The sequence below is a fragment of the Hirundo rustica genome, chromosome 9 (genome assembly GCF_015227805.2).
Source record: "Hirundo rustica isolate bHirRus1 chromosome 9, bHirRus1.pri.v3, whole genome shotgun sequence".
In the NCBI taxonomy this organism is placed as follows: domain Eukaryota; kingdom Metazoa; phylum Chordata; class Aves; order Passeriformes; family Hirundinidae; genus Hirundo; species Hirundo rustica.
The window spans coordinates 29,855,083-29,874,370 of NC_053458.1; the positions used below are offsets into that span (position 1 = coordinate 29,855,083).

The 19,288-nt window shown below is 44.0% G+C and overlaps 1 protein-coding gene across 4 annotated transcripts in view; it reads right to left on the reverse strand.

Moving 5' to 3' along the window:
• Positions 1 to 984: 984 nt before the first annotated feature.
• SOAT1 (sterol O-acyltransferase 1) overlaps positions 985 to 19,288 on the reverse strand; it is a 42,702-nt gene continuing 24,398 nt past the window's right edge. For all 4 annotated transcript variants that reach the window (XM_040072541.2, XM_040072543.2, XM_040072540.2 and 1 more), the window contains exons 3-16: positions 18,038 to 18,096; positions 14,097 to 14,245; positions 13,939 to 13,998; positions 13,515 to 13,622; positions 11,532 to 11,814; positions 10,382 to 10,460; positions 9,668 to 9,749; positions 8,965 to 9,010; positions 7,735 to 7,864; positions 7,233 to 7,330; positions 6,671 to 6,769; positions 6,035 to 6,170; positions 5,120 to 5,265; positions 985 to 4,355 (exon numbers count right to left, since the gene is read on the reverse strand). In XM_040072541.2, the coding sequence (XP_039928475.1) occupies positions 4,299 to 4,355; positions 5,120 to 5,265; positions 6,035 to 6,170; positions 6,671 to 6,769; positions 7,233 to 7,330; positions 7,735 to 7,864; positions 8,965 to 9,010; positions 9,668 to 9,749; positions 10,382 to 10,460; positions 11,532 to 11,814; positions 13,515 to 13,622; positions 13,939 to 13,998; positions 14,097 to 14,245; positions 18,038 to 18,096 (1,532 nt within the window). In that variant the 3' untranslated portion in view covers positions 985 to 4,298. The remainder of the gene's footprint in view (positions 4,356 to 5,119; positions 5,266 to 6,034; positions 6,171 to 6,670; positions 6,770 to 7,232; positions 7,331 to 7,734; positions 7,865 to 8,964; positions 9,011 to 9,667; positions 9,750 to 10,381; positions 10,461 to 11,531; positions 11,815 to 13,514; positions 13,623 to 13,938; positions 13,999 to 14,096; positions 14,246 to 18,037; positions 18,097 to 19,288) is intronic.

Below are 19,288 nucleotides of genomic sequence, written 5' to 3' on the forward strand. Positions count from 1 at the left end.
CTTTTTGACCTCCTAATCAGCTCTACCCCTGTACTGTGAGTTTTAATTACTTTAATTACATTTCTTTGCCTTCAGATACATGTTTGTGGGGGTAGGTATAATCTAGGAGTAACCCTGACAGGCAGTTTCTTGTCTTGCTGTCCAAATGGTTTCTTGGAAAGAAAATACAAAAAAAAAAATTGCAAAAAGATCTTGACAGAAGTTTTGTTTTCCATCTCATGCCTCTTTGGCAGTACTTGATATTCCCACCAGAAACAATGGGAAGATTAATGTCTTTGTTCTGTAGCTGTTACAGCTTAAGGACGCAGACAGGACTTTGGAGCATGTGGTACACAGCTGGAAAAATATCACATTAACTTCTTGGTTCACAAACCCTTTTCAGGCCCAAAGTAAAGGCAGAAGTCACCAACACAATACACATTTGGCAGCTGCTCCAATTTGATGTGTATTAACTTAGGAGAGGTGAGAAACTCTGCTCTGTCCCCAGAGCTATCGACTCCTTCCCCGCACCTCAAGGATGTCCCTTCCCCTCTCAGCAATGCAATGGCTGATACAAAGTTTAGAAAAGCCCAACTTCCCTTCTCACCTGGTGTTTTACCTTGGACATTTCATGCTGCTTTCCAGGGCCTCAGGAAGGGCTTGTGTAAGAGTTTCTCCCCCACACCCAGCCACGGTCTCTCCTCTACCATCCCGTGATCCCGCCTCTAAGCCTGGGTCTGCTATGGCATGAATGTCTCCGTCCCTCTCCCCTACCTGTCCTTGGAAAGCAGGAAGATGCAGCCCCACCCAGGACACAGCTGTGGGCACAGGCAGCTCCAGGCTTCCCTTCCTTCACAAGGCACTTCCCAACATCTCCCCACAGCAGGCACCTTTCCCAGGAGAGAAACCCCACATAGCTTCCCCCTGCTCCCAGCCCCAGCCTCTGCGCCCTCTTGTAACTCCCCCCAAAACCAGGAGCCTCAGAGAAAAAACAGGCCAAGGCAATTTCTTTTCCTCCCCTAATAGCAAAATATATTTTAACTGCTGTAATACAGTAGGTTATAAACAGCTCTCGTACTTGACAGGACACGTACAGGTTGCATCGTGGAACGGCTGGTGCCAGCGCCAGGGCCAATGCTGGGGTGTCCCTGCCACAGCCAGGGAAGGGCCACCACGGCTGGGGGCAGCAGCAGAAGGGAGGAGCCGAGGCTGGCTCCGAGGTCTCTGCTTCTGATGCTGCAGAGCACGTGAGCTCTTGGACTCTGCTGTCCCTCTGGCACACCTGCGTCCGGAAGCGGGAGCTCGACCAGTTCCGTTTGCCTTCAGCAGGCAGGCCGGGTGAAATCCTTGCAATATCACACTGAACAAAGGCAGCAGGAACCCCCAGCTCCCACCACAGCTCACAGGACAGCTGTCTCAGGAGAGCACAGAGCTCACACCCAGCCTGGCAGCCACACACCCCAACAGAAAGGACGGACTAGGCATGAGGACTCCACAGAGCTTTGGTCTTCCCAGGAACAAATAGCTTTCTGCATTGTGACAGAGTAACACTGATTTTCGTGAGGTTACCGAGCAAGGAGCTGTACTGGCTGCCATTCCAAAGCTGGAGGATTCCCACCTCACAACTGAGGGAGTTTCCATGGAAGCAAGCTGCACAGTTCTTGTGTTGGAAAGATCCACAGAAAAGAGTATATAATATATTACATTATATGAAGAGCTCATAATGGGCAGGTTGGGAACCTTCACATCCTCACCACTGACCGGAGCACTGCACTGCTCTGGTCAAGTGCTCTGGCACTTGCAGTCTAAGGAACTCAAACGTGGTATAATTGACTTGTAATTAAATAAGCAACGTGCAAAAGACTTAGTATTTCCCCTCTGGCACTCTTGAGAAAAATGAAAATAAGCCCACATTCAAAAGCAATTTTAAAACCCCACAAAATAGAAAGGAATCCAAATTGTTAATGCCCTGACAGCACGGTTGCCAGATGCCTTGATCTACAAGGCTGAAAACCTCAACTTGTCAAAAACTAAGACTAGTTCCAACAGCTGAGCATCCCCTTCTGGTTGCCTCTTGCTTGCCAGATGCTCGAGCCCTCAGGCTTCAAACAGTGATGATGCTGACACAGTAAATGCTGATATTCCTTCTGGGCATATGAAAGTGCCAGGTGTGAGGGAAACACCACAACAGGGCACAAAGTGCCATCCTTTGGTCTCTTTTTGGAAACACTGGAACTGTATCAAGACAGCAAACCAAGTCCCTAATCCATCCCACCTCTTTGAGTGCAGTTACCTCTAAGTGTTTTAAGCACCAAACAAAAAAGAATTGGACTGAATATCGTCCTATACCAAGGAGGTGACAAAGCTGTTTGGCTGAAGGGTGTTTTCTTGTATTTTTGACTGTTTTTTTCAATAAGAAAGCTTAGTTGTTCCAGAACTTCTGTTCTTTCCTCCCACAAAAGGTATGGTGAAAGATTTCAGATTACTCACTCTGAATGATGATAAAATAATCCTTTTAATTCTCAGGATTCTATATATGAATACTGCCAAATCTGAGCATATACTTCCTCTGAAATTACTTCAACTGTTTCATCAGACAGTTTTTAACAGGATGTGTTTTCAGAGGAGGACTTCATACAGAAACACTATTTGGCAAATTTGACCTGGTACAATGTCCTTTCTCAAGAGCATGATTCCTTCTAACTGAAGACTTGGAAGAATTGAAGTATTCCCTAGCTTTCATGAAATTACTTCTGACTGAGGTTAGTGAAAGCAGAAGCCCAAAGGAGAGTCTGGGAGACAAGTCCATAAACAGTCCTAATACTGCTGGTAAGAAATACCCAGGGCTGTAGGTAGTAAGGAAACGCTGTTCTCCATTGGCAGTTTCTGATAACATTTGAGTAATTCTGAAGTATTTGTCACCAAAGTTCTGGTATTTCTATCAGGTGGCCCTTTTCACCAAAGTTAAGATATGTCCATCAGGTGACCCTGTCCCCAATAATGGGAGCTCCAGTTCCAGTCAAACTGGAGTGATCTGTACCCAGACACTCAAAGTTCCCTGTTCTGCTCAGCACCTGACAGAACAAGGGAGCTGAAGGAACTCTGACCGATGAATTGCCATGGAAACACCAAACTCACACAAGGCCCCTGCCTTTGCTGGTGTGGGGGAGGATGCCCTACCTCCTCACCAAGAGGGCAGCACCCAGGAAGCTGATCCCCACCTGAAGGCCCCTCTGATGTCAGGGCAGACACAGGCAGGTGCCAAAGCAGCTCTGGGCCAATCCTCATTCCCCAGCAGCATTAGAAACTTCCCCAATACACACAGGCAAGGTGTGCTGGCACACGGAACTGCACGTGGCCATTTCAAACAAGATCATGCTCTGTACCTGTAAAGTTGATCCCATTTTCTTACAGTTGGGTCACAATATTTCAAGTTTTTCTTAGTAAAGAAACCCTTAACAACCTGTATACTTTAAAGCACCTTCCAAATTAAAGCAAAAGCTCTTTTACAAGTTAATGATGTTAAAAGAAGTGATTACCTAGAGCAGGAGAAAGGAAGAGCAAGAAGAAAAAGTACTCCTCAAGTCACAAGGGCCTTCAGAGAACAAAAATGCTGTAAGGCAGTTTGGAATTAAATGAATACAGAGAAAACAAATTTTTGGTGTAAAAAGTCGTACAAAGACTGCACACACCATGCCCTGCTTCTGAACCTGACTCAGCACAGTAACAATCCCTCTTCCTCCGCCCATTTTATATCTGTTGGCAGCCAACATACACAGGATGCAGTTTGAAGCTAGCCAGGAAAACTTTGGCCATGTTCAGAGCAAGGAGGCAAACACCCTGATGCTCTGCCACCTGTGTCACAGTGACAGGCAGGATCATGAAGAAGTTTTGTAGACATCCCATTATCAAAAAGGAGAAAAAAAAAATTGCAAAGGTATGGCTAAGAAAGGTGGACGGATACCAACAATGAGCTACCAGCAAATCTGACTAGCTTGCCTCTTCTCCAGAAAAGCAGCAACTTGGGGGGGACCCCTGGATGAGTAGGATTCCAGTAGACTCCACCTTCAGCTCAATGTTTTACTGGCATGGAAATGGCTCAAAGTGGGACAGCATATAATAGATGCTGCCTTTGAAGTCTGTTGCAATCCAGGTCAACTGGTTTGCTCCAGCAATGTTTAAAAAAATGAGAGTTTCTCCCCAATAATCAGGAGGCACAACTTCCCTTAGAAAAAGTCTGTAGTAAGTTAGATCATTGGTCCAAATACTTGGAGGTCACCTCTGTTTTTCTGTGATGACATGGCCAGAGGACCCCATTTTCACATCTTCGTGTGACACGACCACGAGCGTGGCTTTAAATAGTCCAGGAATGTGGGCTGCAAAACATGGAGGGACAGTAAATTAGTCACAGGCCAACAGCACCAGCTGTGGTACGAGCTGCTGAAGTCAAACTTCTCCAACAGGAAAGATCAAACCACTTTTCTGCACCCTACAACCCTGTTCTTGCCCTCACTAAGCAGTGACTGGAAGTGTAAGTACAGGCACAAATTCTGCTACATTAGGCAAACACTGTGCCTGGTAGCCTGTAAGAAACCAAGTAATTTATGATGGCAAACTCTTAATTGAGGAGAATCACACTTAAAATAGAGGCTGCCAAAGGATATCTTTGGTTAAAACTGAAATCAGCTGGGACAGCAGGAAGTTTTATCTAGAACAGAACCTGATACCAAGAAAATGAGTTAGAGAAAACATCACCAAAACCCCAAAACTATCTGCAGGTAACCACTTCTCATCACCACCCACTCTAGCGTGGGAGAGGCACAACAGGCACAGTTTTTGTGGGCCTTCTACAAAAGTTTCTCCTGACTTCACTGGCCAAGTGCTGCAGTTCCACTGCCACCGCCTAAATGAGGTCTAGCATATCCTTAGAAACGGGGTAACACCACCCTCAGTAGTGAAACACTACCAGCACAGAAGGAGCACTACCAAAACACCTCTGTTAGGCAGCCTCTAGGCTAAATAACTCCAAAGCAGCACGCTGGCAGAAAGGCTCATGCCGTTTAAGTTGCACTCTTCTGCACAGCAGGACAGCACAGCCACTCCCACAGCTGTGACCCCCCAGGAATGGCCAGGCACTCACATTCTCCGTGGGGCAGTACTGGCGGGCGTACCACTCCTGGCTGTAGAGGCAGATGATGACACCTTGGCCCAGGAAGAGGGAAGTCCACATGATCACATTCCAGAAGGGCCCTTTCCGACGGTCATTCAGGGTGAAGTTGAAGACCACTGAAAAAAAGGGAGAAATGAGAAGCATTATTCAGAAAATAAGATTCAAGAATCAAAGATCAACTGATTTTACTGGATCTTCCCCTCCTTTCACTTCATCTCTGGAGCAACAAGGCTGCTGCATGAAAATCTGATTATGTTTGGAATAACAGAGCAAATAATCTGAGCTGATTCTGACATTTACTTCCAGTAAGTTTGCCAACAAGCTGGCCCAGCTGTGTGCCTCTGGGGACCAACATTATTCGTGCTACACTGGCCACCAAGACATGGAGGGGTGGCCTAGAGTTTAATAGAGCCCTCTAACACAAAACACAAACAGAAAAGCAAGAGCTCTGACTTCTAAATGGGTTCTTCCTCACTGCAGTAGTGAAGTAGTAGTTGCCTTGAACTGTGACTTTATGGAGGAAGACTGACAAGCTGCTGACACAGAGCATTTGAACCACAGCTCGGCAAAGAGGAAGCAGTGCTGTTAACCTCTGTGCATCGTCACAGGAACAGCAGCGTATCACAAAGATCTCTCTTCTCACCACCAAGACCTTGATCACCTATGCCCCACGTTTCCAAATCCTCTGTGTGTATATAGGAGTGCATCTACAGAAAAAAAAACCATTCACCAAGCTCGGGCTCACAATTGCAACCCTTGGGTAGCAATACCGTGTGTTAGTGCTGAAGGAACAGCTGGCCTCATTATCAAAAGCACAAAGCACGCTTCTCTAGAAAAAGCCACAAACCCCACAGCCACTCCCACACTCTCTTACTTGGAACTTACCTCCAAAGCATAAAAACAGGCAGAAGAGAACTGGATAGAAGAAGCCAAAGCAGATGCTGAGGACATACTCGTGCACAGCAGCTGACACGGTGAACACAGACAGCATGGCTGCTGCTCTGAACTTCTTACCAAAAAACTGGGAGAGAGAAGAATGCCAAGTATTAGGAGCTACTCTGCTATGGTTTTTGTTTGGTTGTTGCAACACAGTGGATTTTCTTCCCTGAGCTAGGAAGGTTCTCCTCCAGCCAAGAGGCAGATGTGAAATGCTAAGTGCCTTACAGAGCACCTTGGGGTTCAGGTGTTTCTCTTCAGGCATATTTCTGGTTCCCTGCATTAGTACTTGTGCTGCACCCTCTCATTAAATAGCTACCACAGCTCATGGAAACAGTGCAACGTGAGTTCTGACTGCTGAGGCGGTCCCTGCATTCCTGCATCTCAGCCCCACGTTATGCACACATTAAGGACTTGGGAATAAGCAATGGATCTCTCTAAAAGCACAGTGGCTCCCCACAACAGCTGACACGAAACATTTTTATGCTTCTAAACAGATGAGGATGCTGCATCTTGACAAATGTACCGTTTTGCCCAGTAGTTGAAAGTTTAATTGACAAAAGAACACATCTGCTTGTTACTCACCCAAAGGAAGTCCCTGTAGGCATAGTAATAGAGCCAGTCATGTACTACCACGTTCCAGGTTCTGTAGTAGTTTGCATAGGATGTGGAATTCCACCAGTCCTGAAAGCACAATTGAAAGACTATAAATCTAATTAACTAGAAAACATTCTAGAGGGCTTTTCTAGGCTATCAAACTGAAAAATATTGAACAAAATAATACCAAGCTAACATAACAATTTGACCAAACTTTCCATGGCACTTTCAACATTCTACTTGATGTATCAAGGTCTGGTTTTATCCCATACTGCAGTGGCTGATAAAAGAACTAAAAGAGGGCTAATGGAGCTATTGGGTAGGTCTGGTGGCTGCTTCTGTTTGTGCACAGGGTGTTTCACCTTAAAGCAACTCTGCAGAAATCAAATCTGTTCTACAGCACAGCAACAAGCATAAGACTTAACAGCATAAACCAAGCAAAATCCCACAGTTACTTTATTTGGTAAAACAGTTTGCAGTTTCCTTCTGGTTTTTTTCATTATGACAATGACTTTCAGAAGCTTCATAAACTACAGCTCCTGCCTCTCACCTTGTAGAACATCCTGTCTGCGAAGCGCAGCATCTCGGCAAAGGCGTTGAGCCAACAGTGAAGGAACGCAAAGAACACCAGGAAGAGAATCAGCACACCTGGGAACAAGGGACATCCACACCAGTTCTGTAGTGTTCCCTCTCAGCCACAAGCAAGAGCACCTAACACAGTCAAAACCTGCTCTTACAGGCACTGACACAGATGAGCTCTACGGTTCTCTACAGGCAGCACAACAGTATTTCAGCTTCTCACCACACCGGGCCCTGCTCGCCCCAGAGGTCAGCAGCAAGGCTGCCCCACAGCCTGCAACTTGATTTGAAGACAATTAAATTCAAACCCAGCTTTCATTCTGCACTGCTGGTTTTGAGGTTTTACCCCTTAATGCCGCAGTCTGCCCACAAGATCTCCTTTGCTGACCTCTGCCTGTCATGAAACAAATGAAACGCTTCTCCCTTCCACCTCTTCCGCAAAGATAAAAGTCCCTCGTGGATCTGGGCCTTACCTGGCAGGATGGAGTTGAAGATACAGAGGACCAGCCCTCGAAGGTTGAAGGTTTCCTGACTGCTGTTGCGAAACTGAGGAATGCAGAGTCTCACAAAGATGTAGTAGGCATAGAAAAGTGAACCAAGCACCTGGAACAAAAATACCCCAAATTCTGACTTTATAACAGGAGCGCACAATTAACACATCACCACTTGCCAGCTCCAGGAGAGAACAGCAGCTGCCAACACAAGCCAAAATAATTTATTTTACACTGCTGCCAATAAACCTCCCTAAGGATCCAGGCAGAAAGAAAGCCACAGCAATCCCTGGAGCATGCTGACAGCCAGCAGCAAAATCAACTTCTCTTTTCTATTACAGCAGCTGTCAGTTTTTCCCAGTCCTATCAACTCACATGTTTTGACACCAAAAATCCATGCCACTGCCAAAGTGGGGAAAAGTTCCTTTGATCTATATCCAAGGAAAGGGCAAAAATAATGGAAAAGTACTTACTGTAGTTAAAAATAAGCTTTAATATTAGATTTTTTTCATTCCAAAGGAGACATTTACAGGCCAAAGCACCTCAGGCTTTCTCTGGCTCATGAACTGATGTTGTGGATGTTGAGGTCAAAACGCCAGTCACTGTTGAAATACTCTGATGTAAGGCAGGTGTGTGCTCTGTCATCCTCTTTGTCCAACAGCAAGCAGCCAAAGGCCTGCTCATGCTGCCTTTTTTAAAAATTGTTTTGCTCTTTAAACCATAAATGCATTGTGTGACAGCAAAGGTTTCAGTCACACAAATCCATTACTTGGAAAGCTAAGAAGAAGCTACTGGAGTTCATGGCCACAAATGTGAAGAACCAGTCAACCTTGAACTCAAATAAGCACTGAGGATTTGGACTCCAGGTCTCGTTATTTCAAAATTGCTCTGAATATCTTCAGAGAAGAAGCTGTGCCAGTGCACTACAATCAGGGTGAAGAAAGAGGGCACGGTGTTGATCTACACATACACAGGCAGGTTGTTTTTTTTTTTATCTGGAGGCTTGTTTAAGCATAGATTTTAATTTTTTTCTTTCTTTGGCACAACCATTAGTGCAGCAAAATCACAGTTTATTTGTTAGTCACTGAAAAGTATTCTACCAATAAGGTAGGCCTATGCCAAGCAGAGTGATTTAACACCAAAGAGAGCTGTTGAACAACACATCTTAGATGATCTCCAAGAGTGGATTCTGCAGAAAGCTGCACCACTCACCTGTGCAAATTTGGTAGCTACGTAGCCCCATCTTATTGTGGGATTCCTAGGAAAAAGAACAGGATATCATAGCAAAATAGGACATCAAGGCAGCAACCCCCTCCCTTCAATTACTTGAAGGATTTTACAATTTTTCTGATGTATTCTCTTAAAAAAAAAAAAAGGGCTTTTGAATTTCAGAATTCTTAATGCCCTGACATCCAAGGGATGTCTGCCCAAATTGCTGGTTCCTCACTTTCAACTAGAGCAGAACTCCAGCAATTCCATAAATGGGAAGGTATTGGAGGGCAGCACTGTACAGTTCCATAGGAGGTGGGGTCTGCCGAGAGCTGTGTGAAGAACTGCTGACGTCACACTGCCAAAGTGCAACCCAGCAACGTACACAAGAGTGTGGGAGCTCTCACTTCTAAAGGCTTCAGCCTCAAACTCAGAGACAGGGCTGCTTATTAGCACCACATAAAACACACAGGTTCCTATTGCAGGAACTGTCTATCACTACATAAGCTGCAGCAAGTTCTTAATTAGTTTAACATCAAGTGAGTTTCCCAAAGAAATAAAAGCAGAACTCCATGAGCAAGTCCTGCCCTTGCCGGCTTAACCATATCTTTATGAAAACTAATTTATGAACTGATCACACCCTGGGGTGCTTAATGTTGGCTTCGGTTTTCAGATTACTTTAGTGTTCTGCTGTTGCTCACATTACCTGGGATAGTTGTCTCTGTAGATGAGGGTGGGAGCAAAGAGGAAGTACAGGTACTGAGAAATTCTGGGGATATGTACTGTGCCTGGGGAGAGGGGGAAATAAAAAACAAAATAACACTCCTCAATCTTTTTACTGACAGTTCCATTTCTCCAGTATCCTTTCACAAAACAGAACCCTTCTCAGCTCAGAAACCTCTGTCTGGAACTAAAGGTATGGGATTTGCAGGGAATAGAACAAACTGGACCTTTCAGATGGCGTGCATGGAGGACAGTTAATAACTGAGGGTAACCAACTATCTGCTAACACCTTGGTGTCACATTTCCTTTCCTGTCAACACGTGGGTTCAGTCCACTCAGCTCTAGCACGCCTTGCTTAAAAGACCTTTTGTTCTATGATTGCTGTCACTTCAACTGGAGCACTGAGCTGGAGATCTGCAGGCAACATCTAGACACCTTTTACTCCTGAAAGTAGAACAGGGAATCCTGGAGAACAAAGACTTAAGATCCAGCGAGGACTTAGACCTGAACAACAGTCTAGCTTGTTGTCTAATACAACTGAATGTAAATGAAAAGGTTCAGACTGAAATTATAATGCAGAACCTTTGACCTCCCTATCCAAAGTCACTTATTCAAATCCCACTCATGAGGACAGCTCAAAGCAATGGGAGGAAAGCTAGAGCTGCCTGTGTGAAATGAAGCAGGGCAAGTTACTCACCAGACTTGTCCTTCACCGAGGACAGGACTCTGGGTACGTTCTCCCGGATGAAGGAATGAGCCTTCATCACAAGACGAACCTGTAAGGCCAAGAGAAGAGCAGCTTAGCGCTCTCATTTTCACAACTTTCCAGTCAAGACTGGAAAGCATTTTTCAGCAACACCTTCAGCACCTTGGTTTCTTTCCCATTTAGCCCTTTTACAAGGAAAGGGCTGCTTCCTCTGCCCACAAGCCTGTTCAACTGACATGAATTCCAAACTCTGCAAGGGGAAACATGCAGCAGCAGCAACCACGGCTCAGGAGTCAAAACACATCTCATCTACACTTGCAGGACCACACACACACACAAGGACTCTGAATAACACCAGCAAGTCACTAATCAGCAAACATTAACTTAAAATGGAAGGGAAACCCCTCTCCATTTCAGCAGGCAGGATGTTTCAAAGTCTAGATGACTCCTTGAAGTTACATGTGTTGTACAGAAATTGTGACTACCTGGGTATAAGGTGGTGCCCCACATAAATAGTCCACAGCTGTCAAGCAGGTTATTTTAATTTTGTTTTAAATACTGAAGAACCAAAGGGGCAGTCCAAAGTTAATTCTTAAAACTCATCCCTGACCATCCTTGTTTTAACGTGATGGTCTGACCAGAACTCCACTCTTGCACTCTTCCCCTGCTCCCCACCACAAAAGAAATTCCACTTCCAAACAAGTTCTGATTACAGAGCCAAGACAATTGATTCTCGAGAACAGAAATGCCAACAGGAACCACTTCTTGACCACGTACTTTTTTGGTTTTGTTTTTTAAAGAGGAGGCACATGTCCTTAAAATTGGTTTTAAGCACTTAGCATTCATGAGACAACCAGAAATAAATGGAATTTCAGTAAAACCCACAGTAAAATCTTAAATACTGGGTAAAAACCCACAGGTGGTTTCCAGGTCAAAATGAAGTTTATTCCCTACTCTTTCTTATTTGATTTGCTGCATGTAACTGTCCTCAAGTCTCAGAGATACTGCATCCAGGGCCTTGGCTAAATTTAACAAATAAAAGCAACATTTGACTCCTTCAGGAAAGGAGCCACTTTCAAAGTCACCCTTTCCACTTTGAAAATAAAATTCAGCGTATCCTAGGACACAGGTAGGGACTTACCTGTTCCAGTATGACAATGAAGCGGGAAGCTGGAGGCAGGGCATAGGCTACAGCAACATAGGTTGGTCCAAACCCAAGCCCAGCTATTTGGAAGAGGGTGAACAGCATCCCATAGAAAAAAGAGTGGATTGCACGATGGGAGGAACTGGAATAGCCTTGGGCCCACCAGACAAAAAGGTTGTATGGAACAACTACTGTGGCACTGAACATGCACAGCCAAGTACAGAAGACAATCGGGAACTTTCCAAAAACAAAGACCAGCAGATCAAATCCGAGGACCAGCCTAGAAGGCACAAGGAAAGAGACAATTTTTGAGTATCCATTCTTTGATTAGAAATACTTCTACTCCAATAAATGCCTACAATACACAAAGCTTCCAGATCATAACTGTTTGACAGTCTGGATGGAAACAACCGTGGCAATTTCAGCTCCGGGCTGTCTGTGGCAGCTTCAAGTGGCCACCCTCAAGTATCCCAGAAAATAAGAGAAGAGCTGATGCCATCAGTGCTGTCAGGCACAGCTTACCTTCAAATCCCACAGGGCTTAAGCACATCTCTAAGATCAGAATGTGCTTTAAGAGCAGGCTCAAGCTCATCCCTCCTGAGAACAAGCACGTGACTAAACAATCCACTGCTGAACCAGGGTCCATGAGAGCTTTTGGGGAACACTCCCAGGACATCATCACTACTGCACTGAGACTCAGTTTTTCCCAGGGGTTTAAGCCTAAAGAGGCTTTTTCCCTGCCTCTGTAGTCATGGGGTATTTTAATATCCGGCACTCAAACCTAGCTTAATCCCTTTTTTGTGGGAATTCCACAGGGATTCAGTTTAGAAGTCACCCAAAAGGCTCAGAGTTGTTAGAAGGTCAGTCCAAATATGACCAACTGGTGTGCACCAGGTGCTTTAGTCCATTAATCAAGCTTAAAACATAAGGACATAAACAAAAAGCTGATCAACTTTACTGCCTCTCACACTCATCAGAGCTTATTGCTACAACAGGCTGCTCCTCTAAACTAAGACCAGAGAAGATGACAGCACCTAATACACCAGCAAAAGTTATTCCTTCTCAGGTGGAAACTCAATTGCAAACTGGATCCAAATTATCAGATCTAGCAAAACCCACAGATGATATTTTTACAGTAATCAGGGTATCAAGCCCTAGTTGGTTTTAATGTAAATTCCCATTCTCCCCCAATGTCCAGAGATTAGTAAGGATCAGCTAAACAACATTCAGTAGCACATGAGCCTGTTCTTATACCCAGACTGGTACAGGACAATGATTATAATCAAGATACACCTCTGGTTTTGTACACTGAAGAGCAGATAATCAGCAAGATAAGCATGTAATCCTACTTGTGTACATGAGATACAGCTTGCCAAAATACTATTTAAGCAACAAGTAAGTGTGAGGAAAGCAGTCTTACACAATCTTGTTCACAACTGGCTGCCTGCAAAGCACTGTCTTAGCAGAGGCTCTGCCAACATCCTTGAGATTGTTCCCCAGGAAAAACAAAGTTCTATTTTTATTTAAGTACAAGTACAGTGTTCCAGAACTGTCATTTTTAAACACAGGAAGGACTGCTCAAGTATTTAAAGGTTTTCTAAGCAGCGTTCTTTTTCAAGCAACACAAGCAGCTGAAAGCTGCTGTCTCATTAAAGACACTCAACCAAAGTACTCCACATTCCCTTTTGCCAGCCTTGTGATAAACTAAGCACGTTAGGCTGACCTGTATGGCCGCAATCCTCAGGTAACACATCAGTTAGCAGTGTTTTCCTAAAATCCAGCTTTCCAATTTGAAATGGTCCTACCCTCTCAACAGGAATTCCACGTATTCTAAGTATGCCAAGTTGAAACCCACACTTCCAACAACACCCCAAGAAGGATTTCCTCTTCTTTCTGCACCATCCTGCAGTTTCACGTGCATCTGGCACTCTGGGAGAGCTATTCCCAGCACTTATCCCTGTCCTTCCAAGGTGTTCTTACCTTCCTTCATCAATGAAGTCCACTAGAAGTGTACTGAGGATGAAGACAATGAGAAGAGCGATGAACATGTGGTAGATTGTCCTGATGTGACTCACTTCAAACAGCTCACTAAGGGAGAGACCAGAGTTAAGGTACAACTGGGGTGCCACAGACACAGACACTTCCTCAGCTTATCCTCAGACAAAGGATAATTAGCCAAGATCCCAGTGGTACTGAGAGGGCTGTAATTAAGGTTTATATTTGCAAGATGTAGTATAGATATTTTAGAAAGAGAGAAGCTTGAACAGATTAATCCCCATGGATCTGAACATAAGACTGTGGGTGGTGGCAGGGAAAGTACCTCAAAGCAAAGGCTCATTAGTTTGCTATCAAGGGTATTTTCAGTGAATTTGATGAAATTACTTTGATTAAGCAAGTTACTCACTCCAAGAGAGACCTCCTGGCAGTAAAGATTTTCCCATGTTCTGGAGGGGCTCTTGAATTCCTGCAAACAAAGAAGAGAACATTTGAGGGGGAAAAAAAGGGAAATAAAGCTTCCAGGAAACATAACCTTGCTTTAGCAACAGCTTAAAAGGGACTTACTTGGCTTTGTGCAGTTCCTTCTCTGCGCAGGAAGCTGGGAAAAGGGAGGCTGGAGATGAGGAATCCAGGAGCGCCGATTTTGCCACCAAACTGTTCACAAACTCTGTGAAGTGACTGTCCACCTCCTTCATGAAAGCTGGCTTCAGTTGCTGACAGAGTAAAACCACAGCAGTAAACTGTTTAACTTGCTGGCTACATTATCATAAAATATTTATATTCCTTTTTTTTCCTGGAGCAGGACAGAGCAAGGCATTAAGAAAACATTTCTGTACCATGGGCCAAGAGCTGGAGCCTACCTGGATAAGACCAGGGTTTATCCTGGCCTGTTCATACACCTCAGGCCAGAGGACTTTGAATAACATTTATCTTCTCCATCAGAATCAACACAGAACTGCTGTGGCCTTTTAGAAGACTTATCAGAGTTCTGAGAATTTAGCTCCTTAGCATTTAGTCCTCCAACACTAAATGTGATGAGCCCAGTGATGAAGCACAGCTGAGAGCCAAACCCTGAGCTCCTGATCACTCTGCCAGGCAGCCATCACCTTCAGCACAGGCAAAAGGCAAGTTTCAAGGAATTATTTAAAATCTAATTGCACATTATGTTCTGTTTTCTTAATGCAAGTGTTTACCAGCCATGTTTGTCTGACCATCCTTTGCCTGGGATTTTTCCAGTTTGCCTCCAGATTCATGGTGCAAAGTCTTCCTGCATGATAATTACATGCCATCATTTCATCTGCTCTTCCTACTGATCAGCTGCTCCAGAAACACATTTGTTTTCCAAATCAGAATTCCCAACTCCTATCTACTTTCTCATCTTGAAGGTTGAAAAGGAAAAAAACAAAACAAAACAAAACTGTTTTCAAGGAGGTTTCTGGAAAAGAGAGGGTTGTGTGGAGACCTCACAGCACCTGCCAAGGTCTGAAAAGGATCTACAGGGAAGTCAGAGAGGGATCTTCATGAGGAACTGTAGTGACAGGACAAAGGGCAGGGGCTTCAAACTGGTGGAGAGTAGGTTTAAATCAGATATTAGGAAAAAATTCTTCCCTGTGAAGATGGTGAGGCCCTGGCACAGGGTGCCCAGAGAAGCTGTGGCTGCCCCTGGATCCCTGGGAGTGTCCAAGGCCAGGCTGGATGGGGCACTGAGCAATCTGGTCTAGTGGGAGATATCCCTGCCCATGGCAGGGGATGGAACTGGATGATCTTTAAGGTCCTTTCCAACCCAAACTATTCCATGATCCTATAAAACACATGAACAGATGATGTATTCTTACAAAACGCTCCTATTCAATGTGACAACAGCCAAGTAATTTTAACTCTCTGGCGGAAAATACAAGACAATCTGAAGTGAGACCACATACAAGCAGAAGACCCTGAAGTCACAATGGATCAGAACTCTGCATTCCTCTCATTTTATAGTGCTCAGATCCGGAGAGATCTCTTGAAACAAAAGCTGCAGTAGGAGAAGGAGCAGATCAATATTTAATGTTAAAAAACATTTTTCTCCTATTTGGCAGCTTCCAGAATGGACTAAATAAGCTTCACCAGTGCTTAACCAAATTCTTAGGATCTAGCTACTTTTAGATATTGCTTTCCTGAGAGGCAGGGGATTGTCTCTGCAAGAGATATGAACTTGTTCCTTTAAAAACAGGAGAAAAAATAAACAACAAATATCGAGTACTTGTGAATATAACCTATAACAGAAGACACTGGTGCTCTCTGGTACAGCCTAATTTTACAGCATACATGCACATATCCCTATGAAATTGTCAAATAGGTGTTCCTCCTTCTGTTGGAGTGCTCATATTGCCATGCAAAACAAAGCACTATTCATTCCCATTAAGCGCTTTGTTTGTTTTTTTTTCTTTTTTTAAATAGTCTCCCCTTTCTTAGCCTAATCTCTCCTCAGGTGAGGCTTTAGCAGGTGATATTTCCTTCAAGTATCTCTTCCTTTTGGCTGGCACTCTGCTGAGATTGCTTCCTCCGAACACAGCCCTCCAGGGTTGATACCAACATGTGCACATTTGGTTTGGGAGAGCAGGGCATGGGATCTTAAAAGACTAAATAAAATACAAACCAGAGGACAGACCCTACAGTAATTGTAACTAACTGTAATTACAAATCAAAAACCCTTAAAAATTGCTATGCCATCAAAAGCAGAAGCTGGCCAATAATAAAAAATTGATGACAAGTCATTCAGAGGGTGAGAGAAGTAACCCTTAAAGTTGCAACAGTTCCTCAGAACTTTACTCATTTTAACAGATTTAGTCATTTTTGTCACTGACACGTGGCAACACCCAGCTCTGACCTAGTGACAGAACACACCCTTCTCAACCCCGTTTAGAACAAATAAAGGACTGCACTTTTAGAGGGCAGATGCTTGAAGACCTCCTATGCACGAGTAACACCCAGCTCCTACAAATCCCATTTACACCTTGACCCGCCTTTTCACAAGCCAAGCATCTGCCTAGAATTTAGATACCTATCACAGAAAAGGTAAAGTGCAATCCAAGCCTCTGTTCAGTGGTTCCCACAACAAAAGAGCCCAGCACTCCAGGAATTCTCAGGTATTTTGCAGTAGGGTGGTCTTTTTTCCCTCCTCAGCCTTGAGGCACCTGAAACAAATCTGCAAGCTGCCTAACTCAAAGCTTAAAATCTGAACTCCTGTGTTTTGGGAGAAACTTCAGCAACTGAAACACCACTGGTTTTCTAGGATTCTCTTTTTGGGTAAGAAATCACTTTTTTTTTTTTTTTAAACTGGGTCTCAAAACTGGTGACGAGGAAAAAAAAGGGAACAAGAGACACTCCTGAAGAAAGAAATCCAAGGTCAAGTTGTCCTCTTGCAACCAGCTAGTGCTCCCCGGAACTTCCAAAGCTTCTCGTGCTTTACAGTGAAAGCCTTCTGCAAACAACCACTGCCAGCACAGTGATTAACAACTGTTTTGTCTGCAGAGAAGTTACCAGGCTTGATCTCCTGTTCTCAGTCAGGATAAACAGGGTAAGACAACATCCAAAACAAAATTCTGAGCTGACCACCCTCTAAAGGGCTGAATTTTACAAGTTTCAGCAAAAAAAGGCAACACACCTTTTGCTGAAGACTATTTAAATACACTTTAGTTATACCTGTTATAAATGACACACCACCTATTGTGTTGGCGAGAAAAAGAAAAAAAAAAGTGTGAAACAGAAAAGTATCTCAAAAGTGCAAGGTATTTTTCTCTGTCTTCAAAGTATCCACTCCCTACTATTCATGTCAAGCTGGCACAATTAGATTACTTCGGATTTACCACAGAATTTTCTGCAATAAAATGATGCAAGAGTGCAGGGCAATTCACCCTAAAGGACATGGGTGCCACAAAACAATGGTTAACAAGGAGTGTGCAGTTCATCCTTAGCCAATTTCATTTAATTTGGGCATAAATCACCTTAATATAATCTAAGACAAAGGAAACCCACACAGATGCAGATGATGCCAGAAACACCCAGTGCTATTTTCTTTGAGGATATTGTTCACTGACAAAAAGAATGAGCCCAAAGCTCAGGAAGGCAGGGCAGCAGAAGCTGTGGGATACAGGCTCCGTGCTGCCCTTTATTCAATGGATAGCAGCACACAGAGCATTTTAAAGGCTCAATATGTGCAAGCAGGCTGGCTAATCATCACACTGCCAAAAGTTAGTGGTAAGGCCATTTCTATTTTATTTACAGGTCTCAAAGTTCATTCTTATCTTTGGACTTCAATCTCTTGGGGTCAAGTAAGACAGAACCTCATTAGGTAACACTACCCCTCTTGTGCAAAGCGGGAGAGAGAAAGAGGGCTGTGGAAAAGTCACTGCACTCAAAGTAGGACTGAATAGGGCTATCTGTGTCCCAGGGCCAGTGACTCTCCACAAACACTTCCAGGGTCAATTGTCCTGCTCCCCACCACAAGCAAGCACTGTGCTTACCTCAGCTTCCGCTATGAGCTGCATTTTCCTTGTTATCACGTGGTCGACATCAACCCAGCCTAAGGAAGGAAAGCACATATTGACTATTTTTAGTTGCATGTCTGAAAACACAAAAAGTACAGCATACAGTAGATCAGACACCAGTTTTTCAATAGCGTTTCTGACTTCTGATAGGGTCCCACTAAACTCAAATCAAAGCTGCAGGAAGTTCATAAACTACGAGCACATATTTTAGGGTCGGTAAGGCAGTCAACAGCTGAGAGCGTGCTGGATTTTATTTTTCATCAGCAACTCTGCAAATCTTTCCAAGGTCCCTAAACATATTCATCCTTGAAGCAGCAATCAGAACGACCCTTAGAAGGTCATTTCCAAGTGTGCTGATTTTTTATCAGGGTTTTATCTTAACCAGACGTAAAGTTAGTTTGTCTGGAGGCCTCTACACTGACAACAGAGAAGGCAGTCAGTCACAGCTATTAGTAAAATATCATGATCAGCTCTAAGACAGGCTGAATGGCAAGTTGGACAGTAATCCTGTGCTCAGACCTGGCTGTTCCCACTCCTTTTATCCCCCAGGAGAAGTGCTAGATATCAGTGTGACTGTGTTCCTTAATATGGTTCACTGTTTAAGTAAACAGTCAAGTGTAACATGCCATCAGTAAAATCTGACTTTTGTCATTACTAACACCATTGGCCAAGAGGTAAAGCCTCAAATGCCACCTTTCATTTGCATTAAAAACCACATCTGAGATGTCATCTCTGACATTAAGGGGAACAACACCCCCAGGTCAGACATTTTGGACTAATTGTGTTTTAGGACAAGCACCAGGTGGTGTTTCACTTCTCCAATAACAACAACACACAAGATAAAGTTACTTAAAGCAGAGAGTCTTGCACATGAAGGAAAATCAAGACAGAAGCAGCAGCACCCATCTCCCTAAAATACCAGTCAGAGTGAAAAGATAGCAGCAAACCTTGCCTTGTTCATATCCTTTAACATTTGTAGCTACAGCACCACCTCACACACCAACACACAGCTAGCATTACAACTCGCATGTTTGGTTTCTAAGACAACATTACCACTTTCAGAAAGAGAGGGTACTGAAGTGATTCCCTGATAAAATTCCAGGGAAGCATGAGCTAACAGATTTGCTGTAGAGGTGTCAAAGTTGTGCTGCTGTGAGACAGGGAAACAGATTGACAGCATTATCACAATGCCTAACGCGGCTTCCTTGTACGAGCACAGCCTCTACA